This window comes from Mugil cephalus, chromosome 6 (assembly GCF_022458985.1).
Source record: "Mugil cephalus isolate CIBA_MC_2020 chromosome 6, CIBA_Mcephalus_1.1, whole genome shotgun sequence".
In the NCBI taxonomy this organism is placed as follows: Eukaryota; Metazoa; Chordata; class Actinopteri; order Mugiliformes; family Mugilidae; genus Mugil; species Mugil cephalus.
Genome location: NC_061775.1, coordinates 556,812 through 581,643, shown reverse-complemented (window position 1 = coordinate 581,643; position 24,832 = coordinate 556,812). Strand labels below are relative to the sequence as shown.

Genomic DNA, 24,832 nt, shown 5'->3' with positions numbered 1-24,832 from the left:
TAGATAAAACATTGTATTTAGCTCTTAGCTCATTAAGTTCCACAAATAAGCGTTGAGAAGGATTTGCAAAGTAGTTTGTCTCAGTATCTTTTATCTTGTTTTCCAGTTGTTCCATCTCCAACCTACACTGCTTGCATTTGAAGCTTGTGAAGCTTATCATCTGGCCCGTCAAAAAGGCCTTAAAAGCCTCCCATTGTACAGCAGCTGATGTCTGATTTGAATTATTTTCAAACTAATAATCAATTTGTGCTCCAATAAACTCTATAAATTTTGGATCTCTAAGCCAAAATGACTGGAGACGCCATCTTGGCCATTTTTCCAAGGAGGCAGAAACCAAATAATAATCAATTCTGGAGAATGTCATACATGTACTAGAGCAGTGTTGCCCAATTCTGGTCCTCGGGGGCCACTGCCCCGCATGTTTTTGATGTTTCCCTCCTCCAACACATCTGATTCAAATGAATGGCTCCTTATCAGGCCACTGCAGAGCTTGATGACGAGCTGATCATTTCAATCAGGTGTGGTGGAGGAGGGAAACATCGAAAACATAGGGCAGTGGCCCCCGAGGACAGGAATTGGGCAGCACTGTACTAGAGTAACAAGAGAGAGTTACCTGGTCAGGATAGTTCTCTCTCCAGATGTCAATTAAATTAAATTCTTTAATATACTGCATCCTTTCTTGTCTGATTATGGGAAGAGTCAGTTCCAGTAGCTCTATCCTTTCCAGGCCGTAGAGGACAATTATACTCCCCACAAGTTGCCAGGTAAAATAGCCAAGGACAAAAACAGTTGTCTAAAAAAAGACAGATTATCTTCATTGGGCCCATATATATTAACCAGATTTAATCGAACTGAGAGAATTTCACACTGAATAATGAGGTATCTGCCTATTCGATCTTCATCCACACCAATAAGATGAAAAGACCCAGAATTGTGTATCAGTGTAATTACTCCACGTGAGTGAGAACTGAAAGAAGCTGAGAATACTCGACCAGGCCACCTTCTGTTTTTGTTTGTTTGTCTGCTAATTTATCCAAACTTGGCACTTTCTCATACTTAAATGCCTCTCTGCACGGCCTCGTGTTTAAAGAGTGCGTACGCCAAAATGTGTGGCGTAAGTTCTTCCGCAGAGTTCAGATGTATCAATAGTGAAATGAATGCGGAAATGTGCGATGCCTCACGCAGAAACAACACTGTAGACCTGCACCAGGCTGGGAAGACTAAATCTGCAATAGGTAAGCAGCTTGGTGGGAAGAAATCAACTGTGGGAGCAATTATTAGAAAATGGAAGACATGACCACTGATAATCTCCCTCGATCTAGGGCTCCACGAAAGATCTTACCCTGAGGGGTCAAAATGATCACAAGAACAGTGAGGAAAAATCCCAGAACCACACAGGGGGACCTAGTGAATGGCCTGCAGAGAGCTGGGACCAAAGTAACAAAGGTTACCATCAGTAACACAGTACGCCGCCAGGGACTCAAATCCCCCCCTGTACATGTCCAGGCGAGAGATGCTAGAGAGCATTTGGATGATCCAGAAGATGACTGGGAGAATATCATATGGTTAGATGAAACCAAAATAGAACTTTTTGGTAAAAACTCAACTTGTCGTGTTTGGAGGAGAAAGAATGCTGAGTTGCATCCAAAGAACACCATGCCTACTGTGAAGCATGGGGGTGAAAACATCATGCTTTGGGGGTGTTTTTCTGCAAAGGGACCAGGACGACTGATCTGTGTAAAGGAAAGAATGAATGGGGCCATGTATTGTGATATTTTGAGTGAAAACCTCCTTCCATCAGCAAGGGCATTGAAGATGAAACGTGGCTGGGTCTTTCAGCATGACAATGATTCCAAACACACCGCAAGGGCAATGATGGCTTCTTAAGAAGCATTTCAAGGTCCTGGAGTGGCCTAGCCAGTCTCCAGATCTCAACCCCATAGAACATCTTTGGAGGGAGTTGAAAGTCCGTGTTGCCCAGCGACAGCCCCAAAACATCACTGCTCTAGAGGAGATCAGTGATGGGATGTTCGCATGGGACTAGTTTTATCTGGGACCTCTAGTAATTTGTAATAATGTCGGAGGTTGTCTGTGAGTCCCGTGCAGATCGTCCACGTCGTACAGATTCGTACAGATTCTTCATTTATCAGGATTTTTGGTCAAGCAGCGTTTTTTTAGCGTATGCCCAGTTTTAGTAGGAAATCTTTGTACATGAGGCCCCAGGCCACAATGGCTTTCCTATGGAATTCTACAAAAAAAATCTCTTCTTCCATTCTCCTTGAAACGTTTTGTCAATCTTTTGGCCAGAAAAATCTACCACATAGCTTGACTGAGGCATCTATTTCACTTCTTCACTTCTGCAAAGTCCCACTTGAGTGTGTGTCATATTGACCTATCTCTTTGTTAAATGCAGATGTAAAGATTGTAGCCAGGGGTGTTGCTAGGCCTGCTTTTTCACAGGGGCACAGGCCCCCACCCAGACCCAGACCCCCCAATTTTATTATAATCTGGTATATGTCCATGATGTCAGCCAGGCTGTCCACTGAGAGCGCATTCGTGTCTCTGATCTGCAGCAGTATTTGTAGAATAAATTTCACGCGCTACGTGTCGCCCGTTCCATTCAGTATCTACTGTCACAGGAGCTGTCAACTACTCCTAGACGCGTCAGTCATAGCGCAGGAGTTCAGATATTATTCTGTGATCATAAACTGCCTGTGATGAAAATTAGGCTAATTTGTGAAATTTCATCTGGAATTTTACAGGGGGGCACAGCAAGTGTTTACCGGGGCCTGGTGAAAAGTGACGCGCGTGATTGTAAGATTAGACAGTGTACTATTTCAGGTCATCTCAACGGAGCAAAACCTTAATCAGGATATATACAGGAATCTTGTTAGTTTCAATACCTCTTTAAGACTTTTTCAAGACCTTCTAGATATTTTTTAATATACATCGGCGCCACTTCAGACTACGGACCACTATCATACAACTAGGGATGTAACAATTACTGGTTTCATGATAAACCAAGGTAAAATTCCCAATGGTTAGTAATATCATTTCAAATTTTTTTTATCATTAAAACTGTGTCTGGTTATTATTTGTCTCTTCAAAATAAAATTTGGTTAAATTATTTCATTGTGGATGTATAATACTTTTTGAACATGTTGAGCACATTTTAACAATAACGTGATAATCATGATAACCGTGATAATTTTGGTCACAATAATCATGAAATTATATTTCCATATTGTTACATCTTTACATAAACAGAATTCAAATAGGCTGGGAGAATAAATCCAAGGCAAAGTATGAACACGTTTAGAGTAAACACTTTTTTTTTCGAAACGCCGTTCTGGCACTCTAAGAGACAATGTACGAACACACCATTAGTAGTCCAGTTTTTATGGTACTGGTTTATCTTTGTTTTTTAATAAACAAATAAATTCACTTAATTCAATTATTCGCTGAGTTTGAGTCTAAAAATTGGACTCAAACTCAAATTTTACCTCAAAAATACCTTCAAATTAAAACCTCATAAAGTCATGATAAGATTTTTTAATACTTTTTAAGGGTCTTAATTTCCCCAATATTGAATGATCAACTATTAGTACTTTTCAAGACCCCGCGGATACCCTGTAAATGTTTTACACTCTCCAGCATTCAATTTAGCCTTCCTATGTGGACTCATAAAATCAAAAACAGTTACTACCAAAATGCCAGAAAAAACATCTAATACAATACCTGTTCGATGACATAAAAGGCAAACTGCAGGCGCTGTCTCTGTAGCATCGGAATGAGGTGTTGGAAGAGGATAGGGAGGTGTTCGTGACGGTTTCTAAATGGAATCAGGATGGCCACCTACAGATATTAAGAGTTAGAATGAACACATATCCCTGATCTGCTGTCTATCAATGCCCTATTCTTTCTTCAGGTGGCTGCTGACTGTCTGGTTGTTTCAGTGGTTTCTTCTGCTGAGTTTTTTCTTGTTGCTAATTGCTTGTTGTGTTCCTCACAAAAATACTATACATTTATGAGGTGCAAATGTAATTTCAACTCTAGGACTAAAGTTGGACTGAAGTTACTTTCAAGGACGAATCCAAAATCTGTCTGCTCAGAAGAGTTTCCAGTCATGAGACTCAGGTGTCATACAGTTTGTTAAAATAAATATGGAATTCATCACAGTCAATCTTGACAACACATGTTTGTGGGAATACAGTATATCATGGTACAGATGAAAGAGCTTTCTGAAGAACTCAGGTGTTACTCATCAGCTCATCGGGCTATTTATAGATGGTTTTATAACCATCTATGAATAGTTTGGAATACACAAATACACTGTCAGACAGTCCAGTCGCCCTTTTAAACACCTTCTAGATTACCATCACCTGGATGACTGACAACCTTCACAGACATATTGCTACACACTTTGGGACAGCACCCTAGTGCAAAGTATGAGAGGACTTGCAGACTACAGGAACCATTTTCATTTCAATCTACATGTCCAGTTGCCTTTTTAAATGCTTTTTGGATCACTATCGGACAGATTTTGAATAAAAGGAGATTTAATCAACAATGATCACTGAGAAAGCAAAACACAGAATAATCCCAGAGGTCAAAAGGAACACGGGGTAATTTCAAAGCAACTGAATGCCTCTTTCACATTGACTAATTTACATGTTCATAAATCTACCATAAAAGAGAACAATGGTGTGCAAAGTCACAAGTACAAAGTCACCACCCTTCAAAAAGAATATTTCTGCCCTTCTGCACTTGGCTAAAAAATCATGTGGACGGGCCAGAAGACTATAAGGGAAGTGGTTTGTGGATGGGTGAGACCAAAGTAAAATTGTTTGATTTAAATGATTATTTCAGGTTGATGTGTGCAGACGAAACAACACTGTATTCCAGCATCGGAACCTCATGGGGGTGGCAAGAGTCTTGTTTGGGCTTGTTTTGCTGAATGTGGTTGCTGTATGTGAGCCAGAACAGCTTGCATCATTGATTGGCCATTGAATTCTGAATTAAAGATATTTGAGAACATGTGAGCTGAATCTTAGGAGAAACTTGGTCATGCAGCAACAACTCCAAGCACATAAGTCATTCATGTTATAGTAAAACCTGAAGCAAGCTGCTCATGTGAGGAAATCCACAAACAGTCTGAAGAAGATCTGTACTGAAGAATGTGCAAAAAGTCCTCCAAGGACAACATGATTGATCAGAAATTAATAAAAAAAAAAAGATGCTTTCAGTCAGAGCTGCTATGATCAGGCACTATGTTTTTGTAGGACATACAATAATTACATTGTAAATATGTATACCCACCTTCCAACGAGCTCTGCAGTCCTTTGGTTTCCAATGGCCTCCAAATTCAATGTCAAAAAACTTGGAGAACTTGCGTTCTATCTCTTCCATAGGGATCTCTGACATATTCACTTCCATAAGGCCCTCTGTGGAAAGTATATTTAATTGGGAGGTTATTTCACCCACAAGTCACCGTCAAGAATCAGTAATAAACAAAAAAAAAATCACTGTACAGAACAACAAAGATAACCAGAAAGAGTGAACAATTCACTCATCACTGAACCCCCCCAACACTTTACTGGTATAAAGTACCAGTGTACTCACTCATAGAAGGTAATCGTTCTGGGCAGGGGAGGTTCTGAACATAGGTGAAGTTCTCAGGTAGGTACGTAGTTGGCTGGGCCAGGTATTCACTGGAGTTACTGCCATCAGGATAATCTGCAGCAAAACCCCACAAAATCAGAATAATAGTGCTGATTCTTTTATCAAAACAAAAAGGTCCCTGGAGGAGAGAGTCCCACTTGGAGAGAGCATGAATGCTCCCTCATCCCGATTCATGGTCAGGTTAGTCCACTTCCTGATTTCAATGGTTGTGATCCAGCACTTGAATTTGTTGCTCTGTTCTGTTGTTGTGAATGTGTTGTTGTTGAATTTGGCAGGCGTGGCCGGCCTGGTGGATCTGTCAGGCCCATCAGGTCGGTCACACCTACAGGAAGAACACCTTTTAAATGACACGTCACATCCACCACATGACACCACTGAAGAAGACTGCAGCCTTACATATTCCTATTATTAAGTTAAAGAAGACAAAGTGAATGTTTTTGGGATCCCACAATATCAGGTATAATGGGATACTCCAGATGAAATTAGAATTTTATGCAGGAAAATCATTTTTGTCATAAAACTAAGCAGTCTATTTATTGGAATGGTCAAGTATTTTTTGTTGGCAATCCCACAACAGCTAAACTAGAGGAACCATCACATTTACCTTAACTGAATGTCTTTCTCGCTTGCATTTTTTATGGGGTCTTGGGCAGTCCCATTGACAAATGTAAATGTAAATGTAAGACTCCAGATGCAAGAGGAGAGGGAAATGAGACATCTTTTCTTCAGAAATGTGTTGTTTGTTTGCTTGTTACCGTACAGTTGACTGATGATAAAGCCAGACATGGATCAACTCTGAGTTCTGAAGTAGAGCCGGCCCTAAGTATAGGCAGTATAGGTAAATGCTAAGGACGCCACGGATCCATAGGGGGCGTAATGAGGGCACTTTACTATACTACGTTATACACTATTATTTCATAATGTTACCAAACCCACTACAACTTATATAAAGCATATTAGTCAAAAGTTAGTTGTTGAGGTTCTGTGCGCAGTTCAGCCTAATGAGCACCAGCCACCAGCCCTCTCCACCAGTGACACTCAACAGTCTGTTCACAGTGAAGTTAGTCCTGTCATGTCAAAATGGGCAAAATTCTCAGTTGCTCAGGGTGAAGGGAGGTGCGCGCTTGAAAACCCCAATGATGTGCAGCATACTACCAACTGCCATTGGCCAGGCTAGGTAGCAGTTGGCTAGGTAGCTTCTTGTTGTCATAGTTGGACTGTGGCAGTGATTAGAAACAATGGCTGGCTGCTTCTGAAAGTGAAACATCTGTTCAACAAATCCATAATTCAGGGACAAACGTTAAGCTAAAATGTAAAAAAACAACTCATAATGTAATAAAATTATGAGTGCATAACATAATTATGTTGTAATTTTGGTCCATGTTGACATGATAGCATCAGGAAGTTACTGCAGATTTGTCGGCTACACATCTATGATGCACATCTCATTGTGAACTCATTGTCATGTTCAAGAGTTTGAAATGACATGAGCTTTGTGTCATGGTGCATTATCCTGCTGGAAGTAGATGGGTACACTGTGGTCGTAAAGGGAAAGACATGGTCAGCAACAATAATCAGGTAGGCTGTGGCATTTAAACAATGACCAGTTTGTACTAAGGGGCTCAAAGTGTGCCAGGAAAATATCCTCCACACCATTACACCACCGCCGGCAGCCTAAACCGTTGATACAAGGCACGATGGATTTTGGTGAGCCTGTGTGAACTGTAGTCAGTTTCCTGTTCTTAGCTGACAGGGGTGGCACCCGGTGTGATCTTCTGCTGCTGTAGCCCATATTTCCAAGGTTTGACATGTTCTGCGTTCAGAAATGGTATTCTGCATTCCTTGGTTGTAATGAGTGGTTATTTGAGTTGCTGTTGCCTTTCTATCATCTCAAACCAGTCTGCCCATTCTCCAGACTTCTCACATCAGCAAGGCATTTTTGTTCACACAACTGCCGCTCACTAGATATTTTTGCTTTTTCAGACCATTCTCTGTAAACTCTAGAGATGATTGTGTGTGACAATCCCAATTTTACAGGAGTTTCAGAAATACTCAGACCAGCCCGTCTTGCCTGTCTTAGGCAACGGGAGAACACCAACATGCAGGCAGAGAGTGTTGGGGCTAGCAAAAAGCCCACTCTGGGCCCTCTGCCTCTCACCCAGAGCAACTTCGGCAAAGAAGAAGGTACAACCCCTCTCAAGCACTCGGGGTTCCAGACCCAACACTTGGTGTTGAGTTGAGGCCAACTACATCTATTTAATAGCACTTGACCTCTTCCACAAGCTCTGGCTCCATCCCTGCCAGAGAGGTGACATTCCACGTTCCAAGAGTCAGAGCACAACTGAGGATCAGACTGCCAAGGGTCCCGCCTTGGTCTGCTGTCCCATCCACAATGCACCGGCCCCTCCCGTCGGTGGTGGGCCCACAAGGAGGTGAGCCCATGCATTCAGTTCAGCCGCAGATGAGGTGGGGCCCTGGTAACCCTCTAAGCTGGGTACACAGACTTGTTCTTCTTCATTCAGGGTTTTCCAAACCCTTCTTTGTTGTTTGTCTTTGACAGTGCTTAAAAGTCTTTATTAAACTGGCATCCAACATTATAAAACAGCAAATGGAAAGACTTCTTCAGGTGGCATGGAAGGAGTATTCACTTATTGTTGTTTCATGCATTTATTGCAGCAATGGTTAACAAAGAAAATGCTCATTTAAGCTAAATGAATTGCACTCCTTCCCTAGTGCATTTTAGTTGTCAGTGGGTGCAATTTTGACCAAATAGGCGTTTATTCCTTGTTATGTATATGTGGCAGGAATGACAGAGGTAAGAATGATGATAATGCAACACTTCTCTCATAATATGAGCCATTATTGTATTATGAGCCGTCATTACGAGTGGCACCAGTAGGGCTCACAATGTAATAAGTTACTACATTATTACATCTTGCGCAAAGTCATTATTACGTTATGCGCTCATGGTTTTAACAGATTATGAGCCAAGTATTACATTATGAACTTTTATAACATCTAATTTATTACATTATGAGTCATTATTATATTATGAGTTGCTGCAAGTCTCACTGCTTCTGTGGAGTTTTAATTGATCTTCTCCAGGAACACATTAGATTGTTGTTCCCGTCTTGACTTCCTGTTCCTGTCGCACAATTTGTTTGTCTCGTACTGGTGCTTGGCTGTTTTGAAAATGTTTCTGAAGTAGTTGACTACTGATATTGGATTATGGACACTGGAGCTACTTTGATGTAAATACAGACTGCGCCTGTTTTGTTTGTTTGGCTTCTTGGAAAACAGAGTGTACATTTAAGTTTGATTGTTGGTCTAGCGCTAAGTGGTTCAGCATGACTCATGAGAATGCCACTGAAAAAATCCAGACGCCTGAGGAGTTTGAGGAGATAAAAACCTCCCTCGTCTCCTTAATCAAGGATGTGAAGGCTGTCAGAGTGCAGCAGGATCAACTTCTGGGGTTGTTGGAGGAGGTCAAACAACTACACTTCCAGAATGTGCAGAAGGACCGATGCTTTGTGGAACTGGGGCACCGAGTAGACGTGTTGGAGCAATACTCATGCATGAATAATGTGGTCATCACCGGCATCAAAATCAAGCCATGCTTCTATGCGCGTGCAGTGGCCACAAATGGCGGGGACCCCAGCGAGAAGGAGACGCAGTCAGTGGAGCAACGGGTGGCATTGTACCTCCACAGCCAGGGAGTAGTGATGGACTTGGATAATATCGAGGTGTGTTACCCACTGCTCATGATGAACGAGAGACCACCAGCCAAAAAAAAAAAGATGGCCCTTTCGAAACAAGGACACAAAAGGACTTCTTCATGAATTATCACATACCCAGAAAGAATGCTGATGTTGTTAAAAAGGGAGGACAACTCAAAAAGCAACGCAAGATCCAACATCCAACAACACAAAGTGTAAGATATTCATTAAAGTGAACAGGACTCATGAAGAAGCAAAAGTGTTGAGAAGTGGTGAGAAATATTGCAAACTCGACAGGTACTGATACCAACAGAATTAAGGTAACATGTGACTCTGGATATATACACCATGCACTATACACCTAACATACAGACTGCACCAAGGAACAACAATGATATGGACATACTACAGAGAATCTTCTCCCATAAACAAATGAAATTGGAAACTTTTGAATACAAGGAGCACAACACAATAGATCTCAATACAGACATAGATCCTGATAACTTAGTTTCTTCCATCATTAAAAACTGTTATTATTTTACACAAGTATGAAAACAGTACCGGTGGGTCAACTGTCAATAATTCACTTCGATCATAGAGTATCTGAAACAATTCACTCGACCCTTTTGTGTCATTACTATTACAGAAATCTGGTTCAATACTGACAAGTATTGATTTTTGTCTAGATGATTAGAATTAAGATTTATGAATACAAAAAAAGAAAACGGGGTGGTGTTGCTTTATATATTCATAAATCAGTAAAATATATGGTGCATATGATGTGCAATGGATGAAACAATGGAATGTTTGACTGTAGAAATTCATAATGAAAAGAAGAAAAATATAATTATAAGCTGTATCAATCACCTGGTTCAACTTTTCAATGAACGGATGGAGAAATTATTTTCCACTGTAACCCAAAAAAAACATTATTTATCTGTGGTGATTTTAATATTGATCTATCAAATCCAACTAAGCTGAAAATCCTAGATGACTTCTTGGATACAATATACAGTATGTCCCTTCATCATGGGAAATCAAACCACCAGTGGCACCATCACTGACCACTTACCTTTGATCACTCTGTTTGACTGTGATATAAAGAAAATTGAAGATGATGCAAAAGTTATCTGTAATAGGGCTGCACGATTCTGGAAAAAATGTGAATCACGATTTTTTTGGCACATTTTTTTTTAAATATTTATTGCACTGATGAACTTTAACAATACAAATAAAATAAATAAGTAAATAAAAAAAAAAACATTTAAATATTTATTCAAGTAGAGTATCAAACATTGAGATTTTCTTAGAATGTAGACCATACGTTTTTGGGCACGAGTTCAATTCGGGTCTGTGGGTGACTGTCGATACTACCACCTGAGGTTTATTCGCCATCCATTTAACTCTCTTTACCGCTGACTTCTCTCTCGGTCTCTCCCTCACTTTCCACACACTCAACTAAAGGCGGTTTTAGTTGAGTGGGTTGTAAAGACGCTTTACCCTAGGTCGAGGGAGGAGTCAGCAGCAGTGCTGCCTTTAGGGGCGCTTGAAAAAATCAGGGAACAAATGGGAGCATTTGTTTGTGATGCCGCTTGTGAAATAAAATGCTTAAGAATCGTTGCATTTCGAAATGAGATCAGATCTATGAGTGAATCGAGATTGCGATTTTTTTAACGATTTATCGTGCAGCCCTAATCCATAAACAAATAACAACTGAGGAAACTATCAATGCCTTCAACAACAGTCTAAGGCTCCAGGATTGGAGTGCATTGTACAGATGTGGACAGTGTGTATAGTCTTTTCTTGGACATATTCATTTCTCTGTATAATACATACATAAGAAAAAAAAAATAAAAAGCCCTGGGTTAACTAAAGGAATATAATCTCTATAAATAGTTGATTAAATTAAAATCCAAAGAAGCGAAACAAAGATATAAGCTTTGGATATATTGAACAACTTATTTAAACAAGGATATGCTAAGGCAACATTTCCTGACTACTTTATTAATAAGAATGGTGTAAATAATAACATGAATAATGTAGTGAGCAGTTTTAATTTTTTATTTCTTTTGTAAATGCTGGCCCGGAGTTGGCTGGTGAAATTTTGAACAATGTGATAAAACTATCAAAAGGAATCCACGCACAATTTTCCTCACAAACAAGCAGGAAGTGATAAACATTGTTCTAAAATGTAAAAAAGTAAATTATGCACCGACAGTCATGACATTGGCATGACAAATGTAAAAAAAGTCATAAGTAACACTGCAAAACCTTTAACCCATATCTGTAATTTATCATTCCAATCAGTGTTTCCCCAATAAAATGAAAATCGCAAAAGTAATTCCATTATACAAAAATGAGAGTAAACACAGCTACACAAATTATAGACCAATATCCCTACTACCTCAAAATCTTAGAATAACTCTTCAGTTCCCAACTAGAAAAAATTCTTGACAAACATCAGATAATCCAGGTCAATATGGTTTTAGAACAAAAACAACCACCTCAATGGCAATAATTAAAGCAACAGAAGAAATCTCTAATGCACTGAACCAAAGAAAACACGCAACTGGAATTTTTATTGATCTTAAGAAAGCTTGTGACACAATCAATCACTCAATCGGTCTTTGTCAGTCATGTGAATGACATAACCCCCGTCGCCATTTTAAATGGTTACTGGAGGAAAAACATGAGCAGATGACAGGGAAGGTTTAACTGAAGATGGAAAATGGAAGAGAAATAGAGAAGAAACAGAAGAGTCCCTGTGGAATGGGATGAAAGTGTCACCAGGCGAAGAGGAAGTTAAGTGCTGTTGACTGGACACAAGCCTTGTTAAACCAAGTTGCCCTGGCTGACCTAGAACTCAACTAGTATTTTTGCTCTCAGCCGATGTCTCTAGTTGCCTTGGTGCCGTTCTTTTGCACGCTTCTACCAATGGCTCAACTGCTAGGCCGGTTGCCTTTGTATTCAGATATGCACAGTCAAGATACCTCGTACACAATTTTTTGCCTTGAAGTGGGCACTGTGAGTCAAGTTCCATCACTGGCTGAGGAGTCATCCGTTTATGTTGTAGAGACAATATCCCCTTGAGGTATATATACTGTCCAAAGTTTGACTACATGCATGTGGGTTACTAAGCAGGCACTTTTCAGTTTGACATGATGTAGAATCCTGGTCCCAGAAACATGGTGGTTGATGCTTTGAGCAGGGAACATTTTGTGCAGTCAAGCACGCTGACAAGAGTGCCCTACAAGCAAGTTCTGGTTAAAGCTGAAGCAGTAGGAGCAAATGGAGTGCAGAAGGCTTTCTGCTTGTGTGCTCAACCTGTAAATATGACACCAGAGGGCAACCAGTCACTCACATCTCAATGTCCAATAGTGGGGGAACTCCGACATCACATGAAGTGGAAGCTGCTTTGGGTACACAAAAGCAGGCCGACATAAGGGAGTGCCCTTCATCCATTGCCGTTGAGGGGTTCACAGACAGTGTTGACATCGGAGCATGTTGGCTCTGAAGTGCACACTCACGATGTACTAGTGGAGCAACAGTGATATGACAATGTCCTGAACGTGAATCTTCTACGTGGAGATGGGATGAAGGCCATTCTGGAGAAAACAAGGAAAAGAACCAGTTGAAGCCGTCAAGCTACTGAGAATTTGGGACAAGTTGAAAATGAGAGGTGGTGTGTTTGTATCATGTGGCAAGGGAAGGTGCGTGGGGCGCAAGTGGAATTTCAAGTGAGATGAACCCTGATGCTAGTACCAGATAACCCAAGACTTTTCTTATTCAGCCTTCTGGCAACTGCAGTCTGTTGCTGACGATCCATTGGACGCTCTTTTGTGCACAGAAAATCTGAGCATTGCTGATAGTGTTCTGCACGACATGGAAAATGTTACTGCAGTCAACGATGTTACTAGCTGTGTCCAGTCCAGGGCAGCAGACTGCTGAAACCTGTTATCACACTTATTGAGATCAGAATACTTTATTCTTTGATCCTTCAAGGTAATTTTTTGTTGCTGTTGCTCTCCCATAATGTTACAGTTTCAAGGTGTCATTGTCAAATACAAATAAAGTAATATAAGAAAAATATATAAAAATATAAAGAATAACAATAAGATGTAAGATGCGTTAAAACAAATATTGCACAAGTAATTACAGTATAATGGAGGTAAATGGTTACAACAATGGTTGTAACAATGGTTACAATTAAAAAGACTTTGAAGTGTTAAGAGTGACCAACACTCAGCAGGAGGAGTTATAAATTTTAATGGCCGCAGACGGAATGACCTACTGTAGCTTTCTGTGGTGCATTTACATAGTATGGATCTACGTGTGTGTTGTGGAGTGGGTGGGAGTTGTCCAGGATGGTCTTCACTTTTGCCAACATCCTCTCCGATACTGTATTAAAAAAGTACAGCTCCACCCCTACAACATCACTGACCTTGCAGATCAGTTTGTCGAGTCTGTTTGCATCTACCAGCATGCAACACCGTACAGGAGTCATGACAGACTTGTAAAACAGCCTCAGTATTGTCCGATAGACATTAAAGGACCTCAGTCTCCTTAGAAAATAGAGGCCCTTTCTGTAGAGTGCCATGACATGCCAAGAGATGGTGTGACAGACAACAGCATTGGTACTGTAAGCCTTAGATTGCATGTACAGTTGCAGTTGCATGTACCTGTATAATTCATAGTATACAGTGGTGCTCTCACTAGTTGATAAACTAGTTGATTTTATGTTCCCAATTTATGAGAAGCCTGAACACGGGTTACAGAACGCAGTGTACAAATACTGTGCTTTTATATAGCACTTTTCTACCTACCTACCTACTCAAAGGTACTCAAAGGTACTCAAAGCACTTTTACAGTCAGAGACATCAATCCATTCGCTCACACAAGCACGCACACATTCACACGCCACTGAGAGCAACCGGGGGTTTAGTGTCCACAGGACTGAACATGTAAATATTGTGATTTGTGGGACTGATGTTGAATAGGACTAGGAGTGTGTTTATTTTTATTTTAAGTGCTATTTTTATTACAAAATGTTCCCTTTTGTAAAATTGCATTTACATTTACATTTACATACTGATATTTGGGACTATATTAGACTGGACTTTTTGTTTCTTGGTTCCTGATGCCATGGTGGGGACCCATAATGATTAACAAAAATCAGTAATGTTATTATTCTTACAATTAATAATAATCTTAATAAGTATTCATTATTGCCAATAACCATATTTGCTCCTTATAAAGCTCAAGAAAAATGATGCCTTGTCTAAAGCCTAGTACTGTTGGCAGTTGTTAGTAACAGTGCAATATTAATTTCCAGCTGCACTAATGTGAACTAGCCTGTTTTACCCAGATAAATTTTCACTCACTGTAGAGGGGATCCGGTAACACTTTCTATGAAGGTTGTATTTATAATGCCCTATGAATGCCCTCGTAATGTTTTATAAGGTGTCTATAAAGCATCATGATGGTCATTAGTACCATCTATACATATTCACAAGTCGTCATAACCAACTTCATGATGCATTATGACAACTGGTTATGAATTATTATAATTTTAATCTAAATAGTGCATTATAAATATGTCAATATCTGCCTAGTCACTTGTTAATTTTATGATGCATCATAACTACTTTGCTATGCTAAATGTGCATAGTGATGCATCATGAATTTTGACTTCTACAATAATCCTTTATATCTGTAGTTATAAGTATATGTAATAAAGTTATAATAATGTATATATCTCCCTACAGCACACAGTTATAAACATCTATGCAATATCATAAGTGCTATTTGTCAGCTCTAAGTAAAGTGACAAGAATATGACACTATTATTAACAGATATTAGTTACTATGAGTAATTAAAAGGTGCAATGAACTAAGTCCTGAGTCTGGCATCTTTACCCCATATGCACAGTGTTAATATCATAGGTGTTATTTGTCAGCTTTAGGTAAATTAGTGCAAATGAGGTGTTGTGGATATAAGACTATTATAAACAAATATGAGGCACAATGAAATGAGAGCCTGGACAGTAAAGACAAAAGGAATGTATTTAGTTCACTTTATTTTCATTTAAACCAACACACATAATCAGAATGATTATCAATGCTCTGAGCACATTACACAAACACATGAAACACATGAAACAGGCCACAAAAGTGGCACGGCGTGGTCCCAGACATGTGGCTCTTAAGAGTGCCTTTGGGTTGGTGAGGTGATTCAGGGTCAGAGGTCAGGAGATGGTTTGACAGCAACTACAAGAAGAACAGAGGCAAATCTTTAGTGCTCTAGCTGGGTTTGTCTTTTTTTATGCAGAAAGGTTTGATTGAAAACACATAAGCAGATCACGTTTTTTTGTTTAAAGCAGCCTAATGAGACATTGTGTTACCGCATATCATGCAGGCAGCGCAGATTACCCGTAGGTGGCTTAAACTAGCTACACGAAAGTTACCAGACACGGCTAGTTTTAATTCACAAATTAGATCGTTTTCATATTCTTGCGTTTAATGATTGAAACCATTCGAAATCATTGCTTTAATATGTAAACAATGTGCTTCATGTAAGCAAAGTAAGGTATTAGCTCACAAAACACTAGCAGGACAGAGAGACAACCTACCTGTCCTGGAGAGGACTCAGCGGAGAAAGGAAAGAAAAGCCGCTTTACGACTAGTACATATAGTCAATGCTTTACGACAGTGGGTGGAGCTGGGGACGGAGGTGGGTGGGTGGGGTCAGAGGTTAGGGTTCATGGACTAAGGAATGACATTTCTACAATAATAATAATATTAATAAAAACGAAATTAAAATAATATCTGACGGCATTCAATAAAGGTGGACATTTCTAGCGATCCTGTATAAGAGACCGACATAACAAATAACCATTAATTTTTTTTCGAATCTCAAAGTGCCGAATCCTGCAGCAAAATTGACGTTACATTAAAAACCGAAATAAGACCATTACAAATCTAGTCTAAATGAAATTAAATCAAACCTCTTCATTGCGCAGTGTCACAGTGACAGTCGTCCTCATAGCACGAAATAACTTCCAACTGAAATACATCAGTTTGAAATTCGTTTCGAGCGGCATGAAAATTTGAGAAAAATCGTCAGGCACCAAACAATAGATTCATTTTCGTGACAGTTTCATATCCACTGTGAGACCGGGTTGGCATTTAACCGCTTCTTTATACAGGATCGCTAGAAATCTCCGCATTTATTGAATACCGTCAGATATTATTTTAATATCGTTTTTATTTATATTATTGTTATTGTAAAAATGTCATTCTTTAGTCCATGACCCCGGTAACATATTGTCTCATTAGGCTGCTTTAAACAAAAACACGTGATCTGCTTATGTGTTTTCAATCAAACCTTTCTGGATAAAAAAAAAAACAAACCCAGCTAGAGCACTAAAGATTTGCCTCTGTTCTTCTTGTAGTTGCTGTCAAACCATCTCCTGACCTCTGACCATGAATCACCTCACCAACCCAAAGGCACTTTTAAGAGCCACATGTCTGGGACCACGCCGTGCCACTTTTGTGGCCTGTTTCATGTGTTTGTGTAATGTGCTCAGAGCATTGATAATCATTCTGATTATGTGTGTTGGTTTAAATGAAAATAAAGTGATCTAAATGCATTCCTTTTGTCTTTACTGTCCAGGCTCTCATTTCATTGTGCCTCATATTTGTTTATAATAGTCTTATATCCACAACACCTCATTTGCACTAATTTACCTAAAGCTGACAAATAACACCTATGATATTAACACTGTGCATATGGGGTAAAGATGCCAGACTCAGGACTTAGTTTATTGCACTTTTTGATTACTCATAGTAACTAATATCTGTTAATAATAGTGTCATGTTCTTGTCACTTTACTTAGCGCTGACAAATAGCACTTATGATATTGCATAGATGTTTATAACTGTGTGCTGTAGAGAGATGTATACATTATTATAACTTTATTACATATACTTATAACTACAGATATAAAGGATTATTGTAGAAGTCAAAACTCATGATGCATCACTATACACATTTAGCATAGCAAAGTAGTTATGATGCATCATAAAATGAACAAGTGACTAGGCAGATATTGACATATTTATAATGCACTATTTAGATTAAAATTATAATCATTCATAACCAGTTGTCATAATGCATCATGAAGTTGGTTATGACGACTTGTGAATATGTATAGATGGTAATAATGACCATTATAATGCTTTATAGACACCTTATAAAACATTATGAGTGCATTCATAGGGCATTATAAATACAACCTTCATAGCAAGTGTTACCGAGGATCCTGTCATTTCACCAAAAGTTGTGGAGGATTCCTTCAACCAGAGGATTGTCAAAGTAGATACAATGGACACAGTTTGATATGAACCCTTACGGATAATTTAATACAATACTAATGAGGCTTAATGGAAAAAAGTTCCATAAATTTAAGCACACAGCTTTAAAGCATAAATATTACATTTATATTTGACCTAAATAAGAAAACATGCTCCTCGTGTAAGAAGGCCATTAAAGATGTTAATATCACAGCAATTTTCTCTTCATGTGAAAACGCCACAAAGAGTCTTTCTATCAAAGCGAGCATAATATCAATCATTGAGATAACGTGTTTTTTTTGGTCACAACTGTAAGTTATATTTTGAATTATTAATGTTGTGATACTGCTATGTAAGATTCTTCATGCAAAAATTTGGTTGTTCGAACTTTCAATTTGTGGTTGATTTCCCACAATATGCCTACTTGGGAATTTGCACTGACGTTTTTGGAGATATGCAATCCGATTTCTGGACTCTTCTGGAAAAAATTGCATTGAGTACAGCTAACTATCATTTTTCAATTCACTTCTTCAGGTTAGCTGTCACTGGGCAAGAGGCGGTGTACACCCACCAGTCTATCTATTGCAGGGCTAACACAGAGACAGACAACCATTTACACACACACATCTACAGACAACGGAGAATCACCAATTACCCTAACAAGTATGTCTTCGGGTGTTGGGATACTGTGGCAGTATCTGGAGCAAAATGTTAATGAATATTATTAAAGCAGGCATGAATGGCAGCCTTAATCATTTTTCCAGTAAATTGGAATTATTTTTTGCCAGAATATTTTTTTTCTTACACATGAATAAATTGGTCAAGCATGTGCGTTTCTTTTGGTTTTATTGTGTGATATACACCTATCTAAAACATAAAGCCTATATCATAACAACTGTCCACCACTTACCTGTCCCGTTGAGAGTACTGTTGTTCTTGATGGTGTACAATCTAATCATCTGGCCAATGGTCCTCACATTATCCCTCAACATGATGCCTTGCGCCTGCACCATAAAGAAGTATGTGTTGGCTGAAGGAAAGACCAGAAATAGACATTTTAATCTGATTAGATTATTGATCATATTTGTCATGTAGCGCTGTAAAACTACAGACAATTCCCATACTATTGCTAGCAGTAAACACTTGACATGCAACTACACTTTATTACAGTTACTATACTTTTCTGTCCCTAACTATGGCTCCACATCTTAATTTTTCTCAATGGCGGCTACTAGCCCAACTGATATTGTTGGGAGTTTTTAATGTCCACAAGTGCCTAGTGCTTGCTTTTTTTCATTCTTAAATAATATCTTATGGATTTGACCTCACTATTTAAGCATCCTAAGCATAGACTATAAAGCATATAAGGTAGATGATTGGTTCAATTTAATTTTGGAGGCTACTGAGAAAAGTTTTATGTTAATGGCCTCAGAAAATATTGACCTGTTCAATCTGTAATGTTTTAGTTGGAATAATGTTATCCTACCATAGAAGCAACAAACTTTACTTTTCGTAACCTATGTACAGTGTTTATTAATGCGTGATTAAGCAATGAAGTTGTACTTCTCCACATATATCCATCAGGCATAAATTATGACCACTGACAGTGGTCATAATTAACACTAATTATCACTTCATCACGGCATCTTTTACAGGGCAGGATATAATTGAGACATTAAACAGTAAGCATTTTGTCCTAAAAGTTGATGCAGTAAAAAAGGGTAAGCGTGAGGAAGTTTCTCATCAGTCAAACTGTGATGGCTAGACAATTGGGTCTCTAAAACTCCAGCTCTTGTAGGGTGTTCCCAGTCTGCAGTAATCAGTATCTATCAAAAGTGGTCCAAGGAAGGAACAGTGGTGAACCGACGACAGGGTCATGGGCTCAGTGATGTATGTGGGGAGCAAAGGCTGGTCTGTATGGTCTGATCCAAAAGAAGAGCTACAGCAGTCCAGTCCAGCAGAAGAGCTACTTTAGTTCACATTGCAGTTGAAGTTAATGTTGGTTCTGGGAGAAAAGTGTCAGAATACGCAGTGCATCGCAGTTTGTTTTGTATAAGGCTGCACAGATAAACCAGTCAGGGTATCCATGCTGACCCCTGTTCACCGCCGAAAGTGCCAACAATGGGAACATGAGCATCAGAACTAGACCACAGCACAATGGGAGAAGGTGGCCTGATATGATGAATACACGTGGCACCAGGATACACTATGGGATGGCATAGTCGGCAGAGGCAGTGTGATGCTTTGGTCAATGTTCTGCTGGGAAGCCTTGTGTCCTGCCATCCATGTGGATATTACTTTGATGCATACCACCTACATACAGCATTGTTGCAGACCATGTACCCCCTTTTACAGAAACGGTATTCGCTGATGGCAGTGGCCTCTTTTAGCCGGGTAATGCACTCTGCCAAAAAGCAAAATGAGTTAGGAATGGTTTAAGGAGCAAAACAACAAGTTTGAGGTGTTGACTTGGCCTCCAAATTCCCCAAATCTCAATGTTCCAATTGAGTCCTTACAGGACTTAAAGGATCTCCTACTAATATCTTGGTGTCAGATACGACAGTACACCTTGGTGGGAATAGTGGAATTCATGCCTTGATGGGTCAGGGCTGTTTTGGCATTTGGCTGCCTAATTGGCCTAAGTATAGGCAGTAAAACTAAAGCTAAAACTGGAATGGAACATAACCTGTTTAGAAAAATAACAGTGGCAGAACTTAGTATTAGGGATATCCCAATCTGATAGTTTTACAACTGGAATACAGGACAGGGGTTGTCATACAGCGCTTTGTATGAAAACATCCACGTTAGATGCTAATTAGTTCTGTGGGTCTTATACAACTATTAAAAGCTATAGTCACCTATACACCACTAAGCTCTATATAAAGATATTAAACTTTTTTAATTGATTATTTATTTCAGTAAAACCATCAAGTGTTTTTTAACATAAGACTGAATACAACATCAGTTACTTTGCTTTATTAATTGTGCACAGCAGAAAAAACTCTGCTGTTATGTTAAAAATGAAAATCAAATCTAAAAGTAACAGCCTGAAGGAAGTTTTTAATGCATTGCAGAACTCTTCAGCTGTCAAGCAAATAGGTCTAAAATGGGTTGCCTGGCATGCAATGGGATTGGGACTCAGATCAGTCGACACTAAATAAAAAATATATAATTTTACAATTATCTGGACTGGAATGAGGGCAAAAACAAAAACAAAAATAGACTATTGAAAGAACAATGTCAGTGTATTTAGAGTAGACAAAGAGAACCCAATCAAACAAATGAAAGCAAAATGTCATAATTTCATGTTTGTTTATTCTAAACAATTAATCATTTGTAGATATCTGAGTTGCAAAAATAAGAAAAAAAATAGTTTGATGTTTGGTTTGACCCTCTTGTACATTAACTTTTCAGTTAAGTAGAGCTGGGTGATCAAAAATGTATATCACGGTATTTTTCGAAGTTCTGATGGTATCACGGTATATTATTTTACATGCATTTTCTACTGAAATTGTCAAAAGTTAAGAGAGGAATCAATGCAGTCCACCCAAAAAAGATGGACTAGATTACTGTGATGAGGAAATATTGTAGTTTTTCCAAATATGATGCCTCTCATTTAAAAAAATCATTTTCACTTTAATTAAGATGCTATCCCAACTATTAAAAACCATTTATACAGCAGTATATGGCACATCCATTTTTTTTTTACTAGTCCGTCTTAAAATTACTGCGATAACACAGATTTTGGATTTAGCAACAGTGCAGCCTGTGTAGTTCATCTAAAGGAATACTAAACAAAATGCTTTTCAGATGTGGAGGACATGTATCAGCAAGGGAGGGAGAGACACTTTCAGGAGATGAAGCATACAATTTGTATTGTTATTGACACTATATAAATAACATCCAATTGAATCAATTTCAAACATGATTTTTTTCAGCAGTTTCAGTAATAGTAAGTAGGTTACGCCTGCATGCATGAATTTAAAGTCTTTTTCCATAACACACTGCTACTGGAGTTACTAGACCTGCAAAATACTTTCACTGATTTTGTTATATTGTTATAACCCTTGAACTGCAGTACAGTACTGAGTAAGTAAGCTGTACATACATAGTACCGGAAACTCAAGCATAAACTAGCTGTGCAGCGGCAGCAAACTTGCATTATTGTCCAAAACAAGGACAATTGGTCCTGTTTAAGCAACATATAAGTGAACTATTGATAGACAGTCTGGCTTACACTGCAAAATGCCTAAGGGCACTGTAGCCTGAGATAACACGTTTAGCTATGGGCTCTTAGCCAACTCATTCACCCTTAGCATAAACAGTAAACGCAACTGATGTTTGACCATGTGCAAATGATGTAGACATTATCACATTCACTGTTGCCACATGACGTGTAAATTATAAACTAACCTATTCCAGGAGCCACGTAAATGAAGTATAGACAAGTGGTGGACATGGTGCAGAAGAATATGAAGGCCAGAAACGATCGGTTGGACATTCGCAGCAGCCGCCTCCAGTTCACCATTTTGGCTTAGGCCCGCTTTTCTTTTGCCGGTATCACTCCCATAAAATACCTTTTGCAGTTAAAATGTTCTCGGATTGAGATGCATCCGTGTCAATGGATTGGTCGTGAAAAAAACGGCACCATCAAAACAGTGCGCTGAAGCAGTGCTAGCTGGATGTTTTCCGCTGGCAAGAAATTTCCAGATGGAAGAAGCAGGCCTGTACCGTAGCTGTCAGGCAACTGAGGGCTTTAATAAACACTGTCGGCTGGACATATCGCCGAAACCGTTACGCAACGGACTCAGTGATACAACTATTGCTCATGTTGATGTTCCATGGTTAACAGTATCGTCAGCTAGGAATATATCGCTAGCTCGGATAGTTGGTCACTTAGAGTGCAGGATTGCTTCGCCTTCACAACTAACTGTTACAGCCTACTCACAGCCGGTGCTCTGCTCTTTACACCGTCGGCTCACTACTTCATCAAATGGCGCTCAGATGAAATAAGTCATACCACCAGGTCCCTCCACACTGATTCATTATAAATATGACATTCATCGTATTCTATTTAAGGATGATATATGACAAATAAAGTAAGTGAAAAAGATACTGGGAACAATAGTTTGTTTTCATTCTGTCAGCAGTTACAGTTTCCGGTCGGCGTGTCCCTCCCCTGCCCCGTCCCCATCTTCTTCTTCATTGGCGCTGGCAAACAAGTTATAGGTGCATTACCGCCACCTTCTGAAATTGAGTGTAGATCGAAATGGCATACCCACTTATTTAGATCCTTCTGGCTATATTCTCCTATTTATCTTCTTCTTTTCAAAAAAATATAAACAAGGTCCTGTAACTCTGGAGGGCTAAAACTGACAAATATATAGAAATATATAGAATATATACAAAATATATAAGAAATATGTATATTCAATAAATTAATTATGTCACTTTTGGTCAATTGAATGTAGCCTATCATTATTTGATTAAACAAAAAAATGGAAATAATTATGTCATTGTTGTCTCATCATGATTTTATTTTTTATCTCTCACTGTGGATTTTCAACCACTCCTTACATCTGATCTGTTATGGATTTAAATTAAGTTCTGGAAAATACATTCCAACTCGCTAGGTGGCGGTGTTCGTGCTTCCGCTTGTTTGGAGAAGGAGTATAAAGAGTTAAGTTATAACTTAAAGAATTATTATAAAAAGGCACACAATCATGTAGTGACGTTTTTTCACTCGCTGGTAGCTCCGTCTTTTTTCTCACAATGCACTCGCATGCATGGCCCCTGCTGAAATCTAGGCAAGATGTAATTGCACTACTTTTTCCCATAACAGCAGAAATGCATTTTGAACCCCAGGTAATTCAATTCTCAGTTCAAATTATTTTGGTTTAAAACTTAACTTGTAAATTTTGAGCAGTTTTAATGTACTGAGCAGCTTATTTTTACTCTGACCAAGTAATCTAGACATGCTTCACTAGAACATTAGAATAAGTTTTTCTTTGAAACAACACAATTGCATTGAAATATGTTCTTTAAGATGCCCCTAGACAAAAATCACATGCCCTGTTGAAGGTAGTGATAAAGATGAAGACTTTGAGTCCACGAGCTACTGTTTTTTAAAGATGTTCATTGTAACAGGTACAGACACTTATTTGGCTAATCTATTGCCTAATCTAATACTCTAATGCATTTGAAAGCTTTACTCTTAGTTTTGCTAAGTCTTGCTCATCCAGATTGGAAAACACAAAGACCTAATTTTTTTTATTTATTTTTTTTTGTGGTGTATTGCCCACCTGCTCCTTACTCTGAATTTTTAGCCAAATTCTCTGAGTTTCTATTTGATTTAGTGCTTGAAACAGATAAAGTTATGATAGTAGGTGTCTTTAACATCCATGTTGGTGTTGGCAGTGACAGTCTGAGCTCTTTATTTATGTCAGTATTAGATTCAGCTGTCTTTTTTCAGAATGTAAACAGATCAACTCACTGTAATAATAACACCTTAGCTCTTGTCCTAACATACAATATAGAAACTGAAGGTTTGACATATCTTACTCATAATCCTCTTTTGTCTGATCATTTCCTCATAACATTTGAATTTACAATAATAGATTATACTGAAATTGGACAGACATTTCGTTATGATAGATACTTATCTTTATTCCTCTATTGTTTACCTCAGTGCCTTATGTCAATGATGTGGACGACAGCAACCACAATTTAACTCCAACACAAATAGATTATTTTGTTGATAGCACAACAGCATCACTTAGTACTTAAAATTTAGTTGTTCCTCTGAAAAAGAAGGTCATAAATTGGAGGAGGGTAGCTCCATGATATGGCATTCTACTTATTCTAAAGAAGCTTACATAGCCAGGAAAGATAGTTTAACAACCTGTAAAAAAACAAACAAAACTCTCCATAAGATTAGAACAGTATTCATCATTAATGGCAGAAGACAAGAACAACCTCAGATTTCTTTTCAGGACTGTAGCCAGGCTGACAAAGAGTCACAGCTCTGTTGAGCAATCTATCCCTTCAGCCCTCAGCAGTAATGACTTCATAAGCTTCTTAAC

General features: G+C 38.8%; 1 protein-coding gene across 3 annotated transcripts in view; it reads right to left on the bottom strand.

Annotated features, from left to right (window-relative positions):
- The window catches only part of b4galt6 (UDP-Gal:betaGlcNAc beta 1,4- galactosyltransferase, polypeptide 6), a 57,254-nt gene extending 34,331 nt beyond the window's left edge, over positions 1-22,923 (bottom strand). Inside the window, exons 1-5 of one of the 3 annotated variants that reach the window (XM_047587830.1) lie at positions 22,164-22,923; positions 18,661-18,780; positions 5,623-5,736; positions 5,320-5,444; positions 3,739-3,855 (exon numbers count right to left, since the gene is read on the bottom strand). In XM_047587830.1, the coding sequence (XP_047443786.1) occupies positions 3,739-3,855; positions 5,320-5,444; positions 5,623-5,736; positions 18,661-18,780; positions 22,164-22,278 (591 nt within the window). In that variant the 5' untranslated portion in view covers positions 22,279-22,923. Of the gene's footprint in view, positions 1-3,738; positions 3,856-5,319; positions 5,445-5,622; positions 5,737-5,819; positions 6,005-18,660; positions 18,781-22,163 lie in introns of those variants that run through there. The other 2 variants (XM_047587832.1, XM_047587833.1) reach the window with 2 other exon arrangements.
- Between the last annotated feature and the right edge of the window lie 1,909 nt (positions 22,924-24,832).